Genomic DNA, 19,374 nt, shown 5'->3' on the forward strand with positions numbered 1-19,374 from the left:
AATAGGTACTGTTCTTTTTCACGTTAGCCTGTGGTATTTGTTTTCATGCTTACCTTCCAAGTCAAATCAAACGCAGACTGTTAGAAAGTATTGTTAATAGTTGACACGTTAGTGAGAACTCTCAAATTCTTGGTCCTTTAATGTTCCTTTGCCAGAAAAATAACTTGACCTCAGTTCCTCATCTGTGTGCTAAACAAATTCTATTGTACCTATTAGCAATAAAGAGTGTAGGACAAGTTAACCTCTCCTGTAATAACACAGATTTTAGAAGGAGCAAGTGTTCCTTTTCAACTTAATTAAAGCTGTTTTTGCAGAGAGAGAAGAGCTTTGTTGTGTGCTGTAAACTTCACTGGGAGTCAGAGTGGTAACTGGATGCTAAAGCTGTGTGACTCACAGAAAATACCCTTACAGAACTCCTTTCTCACTTAAATTGCCAAGTGTTCTACCTCTTATGTCCCTGCTGACTTGAGCTATCACGATGTGGCTCTCTTGAGTTAGTCCTAAGCCATAAACTTAGTCATTGTGAAGCATCCTTAGCTCAAAGCTAGTTTTAAATACCCAGTTTTATACCGAGTTTCCACATCATTGCATTAAGTCCTTTCCATTAAATAATGTGTTCAGTATCAGTCATCTTCTGAATGCTTAAGAATATTATTATAGTTCCCTTTGAGCTTCCCTGTTTGAGTAATTCTTGTTTATGTTTTAAATATAGAAGTGTTTGCATATGTGTATGCATGCAAACTAAATTCCTATTCCAAAGAGTTCTTTCTTGCTTTTAATACTTGAAGTCAGAAATGATAGCTTTTAGCAGTGGTTTGAATTCTTCCTCACTTTATTAAATCCATAGATCAGCAGTGCCCTTCAGAAAATACTGGTTAACTTTTACAACGCTACTTTATTTTGAAGCCATTCTTAGTTGTTGTGTTAGCAATTGACAGGTAAATATATTCTGTCTTTTCCAAAGTGTCTGAGCCATGTTTCTTTGGTTTTGGGTTGATGCTTCAGCTTCCTTCTATCCTAGGCATATCAGATACACAAAAAGTAGTTAAAATGCTAAATTCTGTTGCTTAACTTTGTTAGTTTGTAGAGTGAAACAATTACCTGGTAAGAAAGAAAGAAGCCTGCTGCCCACCTCTAGCTCTGTGAAAAGTATGGAATTGATCACCATTTTTTTGTGTCTTGAGAAAAGATTTAAGAAGGAATTAAAATGAGATTGCAATGTCAGACTTGTTTGAATATTTCAAATAAGCTATTTCTTTCATTTCTGTACTTTCTAAAATAACAATAAGCGTGGCAGTTTTATTGTGAACGCAAAGTGGACACAGCAGATTTGAACAAAGGTCCACCTTGCTTTGCCAGCAGCCAGTCTCAGACATTTAATACAGAAGCAGAGAAGTATTTCATGATGCCCTCTGGTTCCAGAAATCTATGGTTTAGAGGCTTTCTGAGACAGAGCTTGTCTTCATGCGTGTTTTTATTTGCCCCCGATGGCCTTTTCACTGATGTAAAAATAGCCACTTGTGCTTCCATTACAGCATCACACGGTCACACATTTTGTAATTTCGTTACATGTTCTGGAAAAAGTACTATCATTCACTTAAGTATTGAGCTTACTTATTTAAGTTAGCAAGGCATATGGAAGGCATATATTTTTTTCCTGAGGTAACTATTTTCTCTCTTCAGTGGATAGAAGAAGCTTAAATCATACCATTGTGCTGTAATTGCAATGAACTAGTGCTCCTTTCTAAGAGCAGATTATTTCTCTTCAGCTTTGTCTGATTTATCAGCAGCTTCTTCCTGTCTATTTTGGATGCGTAATTTAAGAAGAGAGCTAATGTTCCCTGCAGTGCTTCAATGCAGTACACCCTTATCCTCTTGCACAGGGTTGCAAAATTTTGGCTTTCAGCTACACTCCTTAAAATATCAGTACCACGTATGAATAATACATGAAGAAGAAGTCTCCTGAATTATACTCGTACTTTTTAGTATGCTCAATCTAGGAATCGAAACAAAATCAGTATTCTTATTACACGAGAAGTATTTCTGTTACTGAAAAGTAACTAATTTTTTTTGTCTGACCAAGGGACTAACCAGCATCCTAGAACTCATTTTTAGCATGGCATTATGCCTAAATGTGTTGGCAGATACATAGTATGCGTCATATATGCAATCTAAGATGGAATCTCAGTGTTTCAATTACAAAAGGAAATTTTCCTAGCATTTCAACAGATTACAGTAATCACCGTTGCTGTCTATATGCATTCAAATAGGACAATGTTTAAATTATGACTGCATGATACTTTGATTTTAAATAAATTTAAATATGTGTTCCAACAGGAGAAATGTAACTGTGATATGGTTCTGAAACCCAGACAAAAGTTTCATTGTACCAGTGTCTAAAGGAAGTCCTTGTGAAACATAAATTATCAATGGGTATAATGAAGAAAAAATGTTTCTGTAGCTTAGCTGGACCCAATATGTGCAAAACAGCTAAGGGTGATTAAAGGAAATGAGTAAAGCGTTTTTTCAAATATCTGATGTCAAAATCCTTTAATAATTCTTCATTATTACATTTAAAATTCTGCCTAGTGGTACTAAATATCAGGCTGCCAACAGCCTACAGACTGGTAGATAACTTTGCTATGACCACTTCTTTTCTAGGCTCTGTTTCCTTTTCACTCTTTTTACTATACTCATTTTGTTATTTTAATATAAGTAATGCACCTTAATGAATCTCAGCTACTCTTGAGATGGGCAGTTGCAGATCTTGTGAACTATGTTGGTTCTGGGTAAAGTTCTCCTCTGATGGAGATTTCGTTGGCTAAGTATCCAGAAGTAATCCAGTGGAAGTATCCACTAAGTATCCAGTGGAAGTGCCATTTTTGTGTGTGTTACCATGAAGGGCAGGGGAAAATAGGAACTGACAACAGGGTTAAGCCCTCATAGTAATGTATCTACCTAAACTTGTTTTAATTACTAATAAAAAATAAAATAAAACATGCAGGAGGAAAAAGGGTTTAGGTGTAAATGTAAAGTATGACTTGAATTAAGCAAGTAAAAATGTCCTGGTGCCAAACTTCCCCGATGATTGCCATGGTAAAGATGCAGATACCCCAAGGAATCTGTAGGATCTTGGCCTTTGTTTATCTGAAATGTGGCGGGAAAGGGTAGAAGGAGGCCAGAGGAAAATTAAAAACTGAAACAAATTATGGAAGGTATGACATTGCAGCAAATATGTCTCTATATTGTTTTCAAACAAACTGTACTCTGAAGACTTCACTGGCAATTTCTGATATTGTTTCTCTGAGGTTACTGTGACCGGTGAATGGTGGAGAGAAAAGAACCGTAACATAAATGTGTTTTGTTTCAGTTAGTGCTCTTAGATTTGTAGGGCCACATGTTGTTCTTCAGTTGGATGCAAAAAGCCAAGGGAAGGGAAGGTGATGGTACACCACTCCAGAGGGTGAAGTTGGGACCTAATGGTGCTAAGTGCTTATGGTATTAATGCGCAGAGTGCATAAAGCATTTATTAGCATGGGAGTTCTGGTAATTCTTCTAAAATTAGTTCTATGGAATAAAAAAAAAAAAAAATGCTAAGAAAGATGCGATGAAATGAATATGAGCATGACAGCATTTGATCCTTCTCTAATGGGTGTCTTGTGAATGAATCATGGATTAGTTATTGTTATTAGCTACAATGCAAAGAAGTAAATTTTACTCCGGAGCAAATTTTAAACTTGAAAATATGTGAGGTCACAATATTTTAAAGTGCTTTATTCATCTTTCTATGAATATGTATGTTTTTAAATGTCCAATGTTCTTTTATGATGTATATGTCCTTTTCAACTGTCTCCTGCTTGATTATTCTCAGCTGATTTCTGCTGTTCTTTCAGGAAAAAATGTTATTACACTGACTGGAGGAGCAAAACCATGGGCAGGTTGGTGGGTGATGTGTAGATTCTAATTTTGTCAAATAGTCACCCTGCTAAAGAAAATCCATTTGCAGTTGTAAATTTATCCAGGAAACTTGGAAAATTAGATTATTTCCCTCAAAACTCAAAATATGTTAGCTCTAAGTGCTAAAATATTCATCTGTAACAAGATGCATTTCTCTAAAGCTTTGCCAGTTCTCCTTTTAGAAATGCAAAAGTGTTTATGCCAGGAAAAAAGTGGCCCTTATCCTGGCAGCAAAGATTTAATACTGTATCTATCTCTACAGTTACGTCTGCTGTTACTAAGACATGTTACATTAGCGTGGAAGATACTTTTGAGTGCATGTCTTAAGTAAACTCTGGTAGTCAGCTATTTCCTTAAATGCATAAATGTAACTTTTCTGATGTGCGTCCTGTTGATCAACTGCATCGATGACGCCCTGAAGGCTGGTTTGAATTCTTATTTGATAGCTGACAGTATCTTGTTTGCTGCAGTGAAAGACTTTTAACTCTGAGATTTCATGAGGTTACTATCTTCTAAAGTATCTTTCAGTCTGTCATTATCATAAATGGCTTTCTTTCCTGAAAACCGTCCAGCTATAGCATTTAAAGCCCAGGGAGCTAGTAGTGAGTAGCCAGGCTAGGATGACAGGGCTGCCAAATGAAGGCCAGTGCACACAAACCTCACCTGAACCTGAGGCTGCTGCTTCGGTGAAAGGAGCCTGGAGGAGCTAGGATGGGGGGATACTGTGAGCTGTAACTGCTCCTTCTTGCTCTAGTCAGGCATAATGATGTTTTGTAAATCCTAATTACCAACAGAAAAAATGTGATTTTTTTATTGTTTTTTACGTTAGGGAAAACTCCCAAAAGAGTTTTCTGTGGTTGGTTTTCTTGAGATGAATCTTGATTACATTTGATTTAAGTTCTCCCATTTTTACTTTAGATGATGAAGAACTCTCGTTATTTCCCAGGAATAATTTATATGGTCTCACGGTATCAGTTTGCAAGATAATGTTTTAACAAAAATAGACAAAGCACTGCTGAACATCAAAGTAAGAAAAAACTGCATAAGCAAATAAAATATATTAAAATAAAACAACCTGTTACATAAATTTACAACTGCATTTTTCCTCTTCCCAGTCATTCACATGCTTGCTCCATTTTACCATGCATTATGAAAAATTTAAGTGATGTGCTTTGCCTTTGAAAAGGCAAAATTAACAGAGCTTTATTTTGTCTTAATTTATCTGAAACCCATCTGGTGAGTCCTAGATATGAAATCAATTTATTTTCCTTATTTAGAATGACGGAAACATGCTTTTGAAGTTGTGCAGTGAACTAAGTAATAAACAATTTTAATGCCAGATTTATTCTACATTCAAAACAAATGTTTTTACCTGTAATATACCTGGAATTTGGGAATCTAGTTGTTTGTTGTTTGTTTGTTTGTTTTTTCCTCTGGCACTTAATACAATCCAGTGCACAGAGGAACAGTGTAAAAAAGAAGCTGTGTCTGAAGTTGCAAGCTAACTGTAAGGTTGCTGACATATCCATCTCATCGTTCTAACTTCTGCTACTGTCATCGTCTCCCTGCATCCTAAGGCTTTTCAAACCTAACTTCTCTGTAATTTATCAAATAGTTTTTAATATTTCTAAGTGGAGTTTACAATAGCTAGGCTGAGGAATATGTATGAAAATATTTGTGTATCGAAGGTAAAATTTTGATGCTACTGAGTTTCTAAAATTAAGAAAATGGGCTTAGACTACTACATTAGGCCCTGCTGTGACATGTACACTTCCCTGAATTTTATTGGCATGGTAATATGGTAGATGAATATGTTTGTACGTGTCTTTAAGTCCACAAAAAATTATTAGGAGCATGGTTAAAAGAATAAAGGTAAGTGTAGTGCTTATTGATATACTGTGTTTCTCATATGTGATATCTACATGGTATCTATCTACAGCCAGTTTATTTATTTGCATACCTTAAAAAAAGGCAAAATTGTATACAATAGTGTGAAGCTTGATTTCTATTCATAGGGCTAGTCTACAGAAATTGTATTTAATAATTTAATTTTTAATAATTTTAAGTAAATAATGCATGTATCAAAAAAAGTCTGAACTCCCTCAGATTTATGACTGAATAATCTTATGAATCAGTCTTATATGTGCCATATCAGACACCCCAACACTGGTTAAGGGATGACATTAAGGAGAAGAAAATGAAAAGTTAGTTGCTACAGTATGCGGGTTCATTCTTGTTAGTGAAATGTTAACATAATTTTATATTTGTAAGGCTAGAGAACCAGAAATGAATTTGTTCAGCAATTTAGCTGCAGTATCCTGCCTTGCAAAAAGACTTTTAAAACTTTTTTGATTTCAATTTGTACACTGAAGTAAATCTGTTAATGTCATTCCATAAGATACATGCTGCAGATTTTTTTTTTTTGGTGGTGAAAACATTGCAGTATTGTGTCCCTATATTGAAACTGTCAACCATAACACATTTACCATTACAAAGCATACCACAAGGTCTATACAATTTGGTGGCACGTGGCTGACAATTTTTGACCACTGTCTTGCGTGTTAAAGTACAAGAGGCAAACACTGAGCAAGCTAATGGCTGGTGATTGCTGTCAAAAATGTCTTTCTGAAGAATGGCATTTGCTCAGTTCTGGTGTCTCGTTCCACTATAACCATGAATCCTGGTCAGAAAATTCCAATAGCAGTTTCATAAGGAGAAGTAATTGCTCCTTTAAGTCATTGTGGTTAAAGAGTGAAAGGCTGTGAGGAAGAGATAGGAGTGATAGAAGGTCACTGTTCTGCAAATAGCACAGTAGTATGGATGTATTGTAGATCAAGCTTCCTTGACTCCTTGAAACTAAAGGCACACCGGAGAGCCTAGTCATGTTAGATTAATTCTCAGTGCACCAAGTTCACCTTTGAGGTGCTTCTTTGCATTGGAGTCTACTGAGGAAACATAATCTGCAAGGATTTTTGGACTAAACAGTTCTCCAAAAACAACAACCAACATAACAGAATGTAACAGAACATTTGAGCACAAAAGTTGAACAAAGCCGAAATTACAAGCATCTTCAAAAATTTATTTTCACGTCTGAGACTAAAATGCTTGCATGTTTCAGAATAACACCTTGTAGTCTCGTAGTTTCAGTAAGAGTGTATCTGCACACTGTTCAGATGCATTCCCAGCAGTGTTTCCAGTAGGGCACTTTTAATCTCATTGCATGAACCAACTTCAACAGTGATTTCACCGGACCAGACCTGTTTGCCTTCACTCCTACTGAATAGACTACACTGAACAGATCTTTCTGAACAGAAATCTTTCTGAACAGCTGGTTTTGACCTGGAAAGTCATTCTGACTAAGTGTGCTAATATTTAGTCCTCAAACAATCAGTCAAACATTTATCCAAAATTTGTTTTTGCTTTGAATGAAAGCTCCATGAATCTTTAGTGTCATCATTAACTGTAGAGTCATGTGAGCCAAGAAGAGAGGCTTGTTTGCTGAATTAGTTTTTATATGAGGAAAGATGTAAATTTCAGTGGATGTACTCTATGCTGTCTGAAGAGACTGGGTTTTGGAGTGACCAGCCGTAAGGTAATGAAAACAGATTAGTAAGTCATCTTATCTCCTAAGAAAAGTTGCATATGTAACAGAGACATGATTTTTAGTTTATTCCAGTAGTGCTCTTCATCATATTGCATGTTGAAAGAAATAGACTTAGTTTTTTAAAGGGCTAATTTCTTTAAGATAAAAAATATCGGCTAGTGTTTTTTAAATTTTGGAGATGAAACATGGTCAAGGTTCTTTGCAAGACCAATTCTGAAGTAATTTCATAACCAAAAATCTGATATCAGTTGCACTGGATACTGTTCTTCCTGATGTATCTATGTACTTTCCAATTTAAAAGAAAAGACTGTTTTTAAATCTAAAAAAAAAAAAAAAAAAAATCAAGTGCAAACTACCTGCATGGATTGTATATAATTTTGTGCTGGAAGAATTTCTACTGAAACCATTAAAATAATCAACTGGCACATTAAGGTATTATTTCAGCAAAGGAGGCACTGAAGGGATGCACCTGCGTAGGAATTGTTTTTTGTGTTTCAGCTTTATGAATATAGTTCACATGAGTATTTTGTCTCGTACTGCTTAGTATCAATAGAGTGCTGTCCCTCAAGTGCAGTACCAATTAAATATGGAGTGTGCATGGACTCCTTGGTAATACATAGCAAGAAGAATATATTGAGGATTTAAAATGTATATGGAAAATTATGATCCCACATTTAGTTTAGCTTTCTGTCTGACATGGTGTTAAACAGGGGTACACCTTTTGCTATTTTTATTGATAATAAAACATTTTCACAGAAGTGGCTTTACTGCCTGAGAGCAATTTGCTGCGATCATTTATTCCTCTTAATTTTGAAATGGGGAGCTGTGCTTCTGCTTAGCACAAGCAGTTACTTCCTTCCCTCAAATAAAAATCTCGTACTAAGCATTACAATTTTTGTGGCTCTGAGATCTCTATGCTTTTTATATCGTGCATTCATGGTAATTGAGTAAGGCCCATATCCCACTGACCATTATTATTTGGGGAATGTTTTTCCAAAATCCAATTTCTGTCAAGATCTCAGACATGATTGATGATACAGCATACTGTAATGAGACCTATTCCTTAAATACCCACACTTTTAGCAGTTCAATATGAGAAAAATAAAGGTCAGCAAGAAGTGCAAAATGGAAGTAATAAGGTAACTTCTAGCATTTGCTTGAAAATGAACTGTGCTATGCCATATTTTTCCATCTCTAAAACTTGTGCTGAGATACTTTTTAGCTAGGACATCAGTGAAAGAAAGACCTTTACGTTACCAGTATATGATCTGATCAGGAATAAAAAATTATGTTCTGTTTGTGTTACAATGCCAGTTTTTAGGGAACTGCAGGAAGCAATATCATGTTTTTGCTGGTTTTATTGGAGTTTTTTTGTTAGTTTCTCTAAAGACTGTATAACAACTTGTGTGTAGTGTAGCTTTTTACTTCATTTGATATATCAGTATATCATATATCAGTATATGGTTTCCTAAGGTAATATCAGCCCTTGGATTTTGATGAAAAAAACAGGGGAAGGCTTTATTCAGATCAGAAAAACAGAACAATTTGACAGTGAGAAATCTTGTATTCACCTTTAAATTTAATGATTTTTACTGTCCAAACACCAGGGAAAGGAGGGAGCTAGGGAAGAGAGGGAGAATCAGAATCCCACTAATGTTAGAATGAGAGGCACTTGAGTCAATTCTGCAAGATCGGATCACATAAAGAAAAATACAAAATGAAAAAAAAATAATAAACCAACTGTTAATTATACTCCTTAACTCCTTATATTATTTTAATGGGAGAATTTCCTGCTTTCATTTAATTTCTAGTATGATGTCAGTAAATATACAGTGATGGAGTTCAAAATAGCAAGCAGGTAAGAGGTTGTAAATTTGATTTCTTGCTATCTCAGTTTGCAGAGGAATATGAGAGAGCTGAAAAGCTGGCTGCCCAGAAATCCAATGAAGCTTGATAAGGAGGCCCTGCCTGATCTTGAAGAGACTGATTGCTACACAGCACCCTTTAGCCGGGCACGCATACACCAGTAAGTGTTGGAACTGGAAATACAGTGCCAGAGATCAGAAGGATTTTGTATTTTCTCACTACTAAGCAAGTGCCGTACAGGCAGCCATTAACAGATGGTCACTGGCAAATACCCAGTATCATGTCTGCTATTTTCTATGGATTTACTCTTAAAACTAAAAGCTGTTCTCTGTTACTTGCTGTATGACAGTCACAGGGAGTAGTATGGGCAAAAATTTGACTGAAAAATCAACACCACCTTTTTGGTTTAGAAGTTTTGCTTTCCATTACGTTACAAAATGCAAATACCTGCTCAAGTTTGCTTAGCTTAATTACATATTTTACTTAGGCAAAACCTGAGACAGCTGTTGAAACTGTGGAAACGCCTGGAAATGGGCTAAAAATAGTGCCAGGGTTTTTGTTATCAAATGTGCATTTGAAAAATGCATTTGTCTCTGAAAGAATTTATGTGTATGTGTATATATATATAAAAAAATTTTTAAGGACAAAAGCAGTCTTGAATATTCTAGCTATTTGTTTATTTTTAAATTATTTGGTCATAAGTCTTTAGGAAATTAAAGTTCATATAAAGCAGAAATGTAAGCTGGGCTAAACAGACTGTTTTCTTTTAAGTGAAGAAGCTATATGCTAGTGGGCTGACTATACCCTAGAAGGACAGAATAATTGCATTATCATCCTAATTTTTATTTTTTTTTAGTAATTAACTATATTGCATTGGGACAATCACTTGTTCACGGTGTTATTTCTCAACCAGCTCAGCTGACGTTATGAATTGCAAGAGTGTCATCTTTGGCACAGCTGAGTAGGCAAAAGCTCCTTCATGTCAGATTTCTGGCATTCAGAATCCTGAGCCATCTGGGAAAGAATATTTGTGTTATTTGGCTCCATCCTAGGATTTTCTGTGGAGCTGCTACTAAAGTGTCCAGTGCCTGGAGCTAAGTGTTGTTGTTTTTTTTATTTGTTTGTTTGTTTTGTTTTTTAATTCCCTAAATAACAATGGTAGCAGTTCTCTGACTTGCGCCTCTGCCAATTTATCAGTAATATGAATTTCAGAATGATCATTACTTCTGAATATTATTTTCTTAAAATTTATATCCAGCATGGAAATGACCTAGATAATAGGACATAATAGAAAAGAATTGGTTTATTTGCTCATTTTCCCCAACAATCTGTGATAAAGACAAATCTGGGGGGTGATCTGAGAAGATGCTTTCAGAATGCAAAATCTTATGTCTTGTGCAGTAAACAAGAAGTATAAAGATACAATAAATCACTCTAAGAAGAAAACATTGAGCAGCTATATTTCAACACCTGTGCATTGTTTTGAATATTGAAAGACATTCATTATTTCTCTAGTTTTACAATAAACAATAAAGACAGCTTCTTCAGCAACTCCACGAGAAGTAGAATCGTGCATCACATGCTACAGAGAACAAAGTATGAAGATGGAAAATCCAAAATGGGTAAGAATGCTTTATCTTTTTTTTTTTAACCCATTTTATGCCTTTACTTGCCTGAAATAGTATTTAGTGGAGTAAACTTGATTAATTTTTGCCATGCCCTTGAAATCTTAGTTCAACCAGTAATACAGTTGAATGAAAGCTGCAAGCAATTACTCTGTTAAATAACTCAGTGAAAAATAGCAATAGTTTTCACTTAATACTCTTTTTTTTTTTAAGTAAATATGAGAGATTATAATAGCTTTTTATGATCAAGAGCCTTACAAAAGATAATGCGTTCCCCAGAAAACTGACAAGAGTTTTTTAGGACTGGCCCTGATATTGCTAGAACCCAGCAGTGCCAATCCAGCAGAATCAGAGCTGCACTTAAATTATATGAGATCTCTAGTGCAGCTTAGAGATGGTTGACTTAAGGGCAATTCAATTTTTATTGACACTTCTATTACGGTACTGTATTTCAAAAGGTCTAGTTACTCCTTTTCATTTGCAATTAACAGGGAATGTATGTATGATCTTCTGTTTTGTTTACAGGAAATAAATTAAGAATTTAATATATAGATAGACAACTAAAGCCTTATAAAGACAACAGCAATTACAGAAAGTTGTTACTTGAGTTTCTGGGAGAAAAGCAGTAGTTAGAAAATCTTAGAAACTGAGGGTGAAATCTAATGCTATTGAAATTGATGATGGCAAGTTTCATCTTGAGATTAGTGTAATTTGTATGTTATGTTTGAATGGGCAAATCTGAAATGTGTCATGAGAATTTATTTCTTGGGTAAACTTGGCTGTATAGGTATCCTCTCACAGGCTACTGAATCTTTTTATTGTTATTATTATGGTTACTGCTTATTTTTTATAACGTGCTTTGATAGTAAAATAAATCTGGCTTTAGGAGGACTCTAGGAACTGATCCAAAATGCTGTAGCAGAGCATTGATCTGATACAAACTCCTTCAGCTGGTTCATATTTAAAAGTAACAGGTTAGCTTTTAACCCTGCAGGGGTTTTGCTGCCTCAAAGATCATCTGTCCATGCCACTCTGTGTGTGCCAGATCATCTGGTCACCCATAAAATCTGTATCGTATGCTCTGATTAATACAACATGAGTGTAACTACTTTCTCACACTTGATCTAGCATGAGAACCGGACCATGAAAACAAAGTTGCAGACACTGGCCCTCAGAAAGTTGTAGTTTAACAGAGCTAGGGAGCTTAAGGTATCAGTAAGACCCACGGTCAGTGCAACAATTTATGACTGTCATGTTTAACAGCATTCTGAGCATCTAATGTGAAGTTGCATTCTCATTTCATAACCTGACAATTAATTCTTGGTGCGTGAAGTTCAATATATATTAAAAATCATATTCAAACTAATGCGTTTTTTTCCTTTTAGGTATTAATAGATTACTAAATAATGGAACTTATGAAGCAGCATTTCCACCACATGAGGTAAGCTCATTAGTTTTGTATTTATATTTTGATAAAAGCTTGCATTAATATTTTGACGATATAGTTATCTATTTTGTCTTGCAAACGTTTTATTTCACTAAGCAATGTTGAGTGTTTGTTTGTTTGTTTTTTACTAACAGCTCTTTAATGTTGGCTTTTTGAAATACAAAAAAAATATTTATTTTTATGTAATGCATTGTGATAATCCTGGAACATTTCCTAGAACATTATCTTACCGATCTAGACTATTATATTTTTTTCTAAGCAGATAGTGCCTATGGAGTTCTTAACAGCAATGTTTATTATTTGAAATTGTTGTAATTAGTTGCGTTAAATTGTTTTTCCCTGACACCATTCAAAATGTTTTGTTTTTTAAATAGGTTGTGCAATGGATCAAATTTAGGGAAGCAGTTTACTTATTTCCTATTTAATCCTTTCTGTATAGTTCTGGATAGTTTCTACTTGATAATTCTACTAGGTTAAGGTCTATTGAAGAACTGAAAAATGAAAAACTTGTCTTTGTCTTCAGGGGGTTATCAGAGAGTCTTTGTGCATTGAAAGGAAAGAAGCAAGCCACAGATCTTTGGTTTGATCAGATAAATGCTGATCAGTAGCTGGTAATTGCAGCCGTGAACTCTGGTTGATTGGCTGAATACTGTGACTTGATCTTGTGTTTCAAAGGATTGGCCTATGCTTTACAAATTGAAAGTAATTTTTAATATGGTATAAATAATTAAATGCAGGGAATACAGAGAAGGAATATTTTAGGTAAATAAATGAATATAATTGTTAACGCTTCAGTAGGGCATTACAGACTGTAGGAAAAAGCTAGTCATACTGACAGAAAAAAAAAACTGTGAAGCTTTCTCTGGCTTCCAAATCCATGCTCTCATATGCATTTCCTGTATATATTCCTTTGTTATATCACAAGCTTCAGTTTCAGAGTTTCAGTATAAGCTTAATGAAGTCACATATTTAAGCCACTCATCTTAATTGCAGCTTAACTGGTGCTAAGGATAGTGGTTAAACACCCTGCACTTTTTTTTTTAATCACACAGGCAAATGAGAAATTCAGTCCCAGAGTGAACACTGAGACTTGGACTCTGTCATAGATAAGCAATGCAGAAGGAAGTACGAAAAAAATACCTAAAATGTACATGCTGGCTAATGCTTTACGCATTGCATTCATTCAGACTGTGAGAATAAGCTGATATTCTGTTCCTAGGAACTTCTCAGTGTTGCAAAGGCCACTCTGTGCTAACATTTTGGTATGGCTCTTTGCTGACTTTAATGCGGAACATTGTTTTTAAGTCATTCTTAAACCAGAGGGGTCAGCAGACTCCAACAAGTAAATAACACTCTTTCAATGTGAGGAATGTTCACTATTTCAAATAAATTATAAAAATCTAAATGACTAAACAGCTTGAATTTATCAGGTTCACAAATCTGACTCTTACCAAGAAGTAGTTTGGATTACTTGCAGTTGTTTGATGAACAATTTTTTTTACCATAATTGAGAGTTGTCTAATGAAAGGACATTTCGGGGGGAAGAAGTTCAAATAAACATGTCCTGCCTCAGAATTGGGGTAAAATGGCAAATACAAGCAATTCTGTTTAGGATGGGTCTAGTGAATCCATGTTACTTCTCAGTTGCTGCGCATGAGGCTGTTCTTTCAGGCTGTCAGGCGGTGTGTAAATGTCAGGCAAGGACTCTTTTTGAGCCAGATTGATTCTGTTTTGATTTTAATGCCTCTGAGACTTCTGTGCAGGCTTCAAAATAATGCCAGTTCTGTTGTTTCCGTCATCGTAAGGAATATGTACCACAGTCATAGGAAATGTCTAGGAGAGAAGGATCAGGTTGACCTACAAGAATTTTCTGAAATTTTATGGGAAAAAAACAAAAAGATACCACAAACACATCTCATGCAAATTTTTGAAAAATTGAAGTAGAAGCACTGTTCTTGAAGTAATATAGAGTTGTGTAGGTCTTTATAGCCTTGTGCTAGTATGATTTTGTCATTAATTCTTAGAGAAATTGGCCATTTCAGAAGTGTATTTACCATCTCTCTCTCATAGGCTCACGTTATCTGTAGGTGAGGTCTCCTAGAGTTGTCCGTAACAAATTGAAACTTATTAAATAAGCATAGTGAAATCATAATTTAAAATTATATTCAAATATCTAAGAAATGTATTTATATTCTATAGAGTCTGGCAATATATTGTTATTTATTTGTGCTTTTCAGGGAAGCCACAAAAGCAGACATCCCATCAAAACGCACGGAGCTCAGAATCACAGACACCTTTTATACGAGCGTTGGGCACGGTGGGGAATGTGGTACAAATACCAACCTCTTGATTTAATCAGGTATTAGTACTTCGAAAAGCAGCTTGCTACTGTGAAACAAGTAGCCCGATAACAACACACAAATCATACTGCTAAATCCATTGTCCTTACACTTCACTGTAAAATTTAGCTATTCTCTATGATCAGGAAAGACCGGAATTTTCTAAATGGCTTCTTATGGATGGTCTTTTGTGCAAGGCTATTGATTTCAAGTGAGGCTGAATAAAGGCACATAGATCCAGCTGCTTGATAGTTAACAGGGTGAAAATACCCATGAAGTGGTCTGCTGATCAGAGACACCTGCCCCTCATGACAGCACTTTTGAACGCAGAGTCTGTTACCCACATGGACAGAGTTACCAGATCCACTGGGGATCCGAAGTTTCCTTGTGGGTTTAAATAAAATTCTGTTTATATATGTGTAATTAATGTCATAGGTTCCCAACTGTAAAGAAGAGAAATATCGTTAATTGCAGTTAAGTAACTGTGTTGTTTGGGTTTCGTATTTTCCTCAACTTGGATACAGAATACCAGTAATTCGGTTTTCCTTGATGTCTGTTCTTACTCCTGATGTGACAATCATAAACAATGATTATGACCAATGTTGTTCCACTGAAGGCTGTGGAGCTAAGAATGTGCTACGCAACAATTCTGTGCTAATCTAATAGGATCATCCAGATCCAGGATTTACTTTTTTTCACTGCTACTTTGTCTTTTATAGTAACTGATATCCACATTTTGAAGAATTAAAGCTGAAACTTTAGCTTGTGTTTTCAATCTAAAATATTTTCTACCTGGTAATACTTCAAAATATGTCATATTATATGATTATCCATCATAAATTATTTTTATAACGGAATTATTAGGCCATACAAGCTTATGTTATTCCTTTCCAGAAACTGTGTTTGTATCTGTGTGTTTGTGTGTGTAAATAAAGTTTCCTGCATTTTAGCAATGCTTAAATTAATATATCTACCTAGTCATTGCAAGGACGTGAAAATTGCAGAGCGCTTCAGTTACATCCTTACAAAATACATGCTCTAGTAGTAAGTCTGCAGTTAGTGTCACTAGAATATTGTGCTAGCCCGAATTAAAACATTTTGGTAACATGACAATAGTTTTACTGTAAGTTTGCAATGGTGATTGCTTATTAGAGTTATTCTGCTACTGTGAAGATAGATATTGTTCACCACAAGTTTTAACTTTAAAAAATGTATGCTTTCCCTCTTCATGTAGGCGATATTTTGGTGAAAAAATTGGACTGTATTTTGCCTGGTTGGGATGGTATACTGGAATGCTGATTCCTGCTGCCCTGGTTGGGCTCTTTGTTTTCCTTTATGGATTATTTACGATGGATTCCAGCCAAGTAAGGTAAAATGCCATCTAAAAATATTATAATAGCCTGTTGAATATTATCAGTCTTGCATAGGTTAAATCATTTTACTTTTAAATGCTTTAAAGATATGGTAATCACAATACTAAACAAATACAGCACTGGGTTCTTCAATCAAGTGCATCCACGTTGTATATCTGTTTTACATCAAGCTGGGTGCATGCCATTTACAGCAAGTGCTCTTACCACTGCATCTGCAATGATTCCAATTCTGTCTGTAAGAGAAATGAACAAATACTGATTCTAATGTCACATGTACTGCGATGGTTATCATTCTAGTCAAGGCTCATGGGCAAAAAATAGAAATGAAAAAACTGAAATGCTTCAGTTTTTACTTCCATTTTGTTTTTAACCTCCAGAGTATAGTAGAGCTGTAAAACTTCAACTTATTTTGTGAATGCTTTTTTTTTTCCTATACAAAAGTTAATAGTGTCAAATTTAAGAAAATTTTTAACTCGGTGTAAACAGCTTCAAGGACATTGCCACCACATGAAATGAACCTATTTTTCAAGTTTCTATTCTATTTCTGCAATCACTGTTGTGATTTGCTCTGAGAGTGTCAGTTTAGAAATAGCGATGAGATTGTTAGAGTTAAGTGCTGGCTGTATTTTTAGGAACTGTTACTAGAGGAAGCACCCTTTTTACATCAGGTGTCATCAGACAGAAGGGTATCAGTGGTTTTACAACTGCAGCTGTTGCTCCAAGCAGTTTCAATTCATAGGCAGTAAGCACAATGAAATCAGATTCCATACGAAGTGTTCCTTGGCCTTTGAGCAGCAGTACTTCGCATTTCTTTATGGAATTGTCTTTATTTTCTGACAGTTGTTATATTCTGCAGTGCTGCAATTAAGGCTTTTTTTTAGACAGTCTGTTTTACGCCAAACTCCTAAGAGACTTGGCAGCTTCAGACTGCATTAAATGCAATAAAATGCAATAATATTAGCCATGAAACTATGCACAGTTACCTTGCTTGCAGGAGGCTTCAGGGAATGAGTCTCAGAAGGACAAAGGTAGGCTAGCTTCCATATTTTCCAGTCTTTCCCTTTGGATGCAGTTGAGCAGCTGCAGACAGAACAGGCAGATTTTCACTTGCTCTCCATGGAGGCTGATTGTTTAAGATCCTATCCTGAGGTGCCTCAACGTCATGCTAAGGAACCAACAAGGGGCTTGGGACTCTATTCCAGAAGCAAGAGCCTGAAAGTTAGGTGATCCGCTGTATAGCATCAGATGCCTACAACGGGAGGGGAGCAGTTATTTATACACTTGCCGAGGCAATCGGCTCCAAGGCAGACACGTTGTACAGCGGAGGAGGGAATTGAGGAGGGCAGTGATTTTTTTTTTTCCGGCATCGAGGCAGCTGAAGGAGTCACTGGGACCTGGCAGCCCTCATGAGGGAGGCTGATGAGGCATAGGGGGTGCCAGCAGCAGCATCAGGCGTTGCCGCCATTTTGCAGCCAGTTCTACAGACAGCTGGCAGAAGTTGTGTAATCACCAGCGCTTGTCATGGGGGACTTCGACTTCCCTGACATACCCTGGAAATACAGTACAGCTTAGAGGAAGCAGGCTAGGAGGTTTCTGGAGAGTGTGGAAGAGAGTTTCCTGACACAGCTGGTTAGTGAGCTTGCCAGGGGGTGCCCCGTTAGACCTTCTGTTCACAAACAGAAGGACTGGTGGGAGATGTGGTGGCTGGGAGCTGGCTTGGGCAGAGCGACCACGAAATGGTGGAGTTCTCCCTTCTTGGTGAAGTCAGGAGGGGGAGCAGTAAAACTGCTGTCTTCAGCTTCCGGAGGGCAGACTCTGAGCTGTTCAGGACACTGTTTGGCAGAGTCCCTTGGGAGGTGGTTCTGAAGGGCAGAGGGGTCCAGGACGGCTGGGAACTCCTCAGTAGGGAAATCTTAATGGCTCAGGAGCGGTCTGTCCCCACGTGCACAAAGACAAGCCGGCGCGGAAGATACCGGCCAGGCAGAGCAGAGAGTTGTGATGAAAGGCTGTGTATGTGGTCTGCCTTGATTTCAGTAAGGCTTTTGTCAACATTTCCCACAGCATTCTCCTCAAGGAACTGGCTGCTCATGGCTTGGACTAGTGCACGCTTCGTTGGGTTAGAAACTGGCTGGATGGCCGGGCCCAAAGAGTCGTGGTAAATGGAGTCAAGTCCAGTTGGAGGCCGGTCACCATTGGGCTCCCCCAGGGCTCAGTACTGGGGCTGGTCCTCTTTAATATATTTATCGATGATCCAGATGAGGGGATCGAGTGCACCCTCAGTAAATCTGCAGATGACACCACTTTAGGTGCGTGTGTCGATCTGCTCGAGGGTAGGAAGGCTCTGCAGGAGGATCTGGATAGGCTGCACCGATGGGCTGAGGCCAACTGCATGAAGTTCAACAAGGCCAAGTGCCGGGTCCTGCACCTGGGGCACAATAACCCCAAGCAGAGCTACAGGCTGGGAGAGGAGTGGTTGGAGAGCTGCCTGGTGGAGAAGGACCTGGGAGCGATGGTTGATAGTCGGCTGAATATGAGCCAGCAGTGTGCTCAGGTGGCCAAGAAGGCCAACAGCATCCTGCCTTGTAACAGAAACAGTGTGGCCAGCAGGTCTATGAAAGCGATTGTCCCCCTGTACTCGGCTCTAGTGAGGCCGCACCTCGAGTACTGTGTTCAGTTTTGGGCCCCTCGCTACAAGAAGGACATCGAGGTGCTTAAGCGGGTCCAGAGAGGGGCAAGGAAGCTGGTGAGGGGTCTGGAGAACAAGTCCTACAAGGAGCAGCTGACGGAGCTGGGCTTGTTCAGCCTGGAGAAAAGAACGCTCAGGGGTTACCTTATTGCTCTCTATAGGTACATTAAAGGAGGCTGTAGCAAGGTGGGGGTTGGTCTGTTCTCCCACATGCCTGGCAACAGGATGAGGAGGAATGGGCTAAAGTTGCGCCAGGGGAGGTTTAGGTTGGATGTTAGGAAGACCTTCTTTACCAAAAGGGTTGTGAGGCATTGGAATGGGCTGCCCAGGGAAGTGGTGGAGTCACCATCCCTGTAGGTCTTTAAAAGACATTTAGATGTAGGGCTTAGGGATATGGTTTAGTGGAGGACTGGTTAGTGTTAGGTCAGAGGTTGGACCTAACTTGGAGGTCTCTTCCAACCTAGATGATTCTGTGTT

General features: G+C 37.3%; 1 protein-coding gene across 8 annotated transcripts in view; it reads left to right on the forward strand.

The window, feature by feature from the left end:
- Positions 1 to 19,374, forward strand: part of ANO3 (anoctamin 3) — a 247,467-nt gene that overhangs the window by 184,970 nt on the left and 43,123 nt on the right. For 7 of the 8 annotated variants that reach the window (XM_038180718.2, XM_038180726.2, XM_038180727.2 and 4 more), the window contains 6 exons: positions 3,894 to 3,938; positions 9,456 to 9,587; positions 10,943 to 11,049; positions 12,438 to 12,493; positions 14,737 to 14,858; positions 16,073 to 16,207. In XM_038180718.2, coding sequence (XP_038036646.1) covers positions 3,894 to 3,938; positions 9,456 to 9,587; positions 10,943 to 11,049; positions 12,438 to 12,493; positions 14,737 to 14,858; positions 16,073 to 16,207 — 597 coding nt within the window. The remainder of the gene's footprint in view (positions 1 to 3,893; positions 3,939 to 9,455; positions 9,588 to 10,942; positions 11,050 to 12,437; positions 12,494 to 14,736; positions 14,859 to 16,072; positions 16,208 to 19,374) is intronic. The other variant, XM_038180723.2, reaches the window with a different exon arrangement.

The sequence above is a fragment of the Anas platyrhynchos genome, chromosome 5 (assembly GCF_047663525.1).
Source record: "Anas platyrhynchos isolate ZD024472 breed Pekin duck chromosome 5, IASCAAS_PekinDuck_T2T, whole genome shotgun sequence".
NCBI classification, from domain to species: Eukaryota; Metazoa; Chordata; class Aves; order Anseriformes; family Anatidae; genus Anas; species Anas platyrhynchos.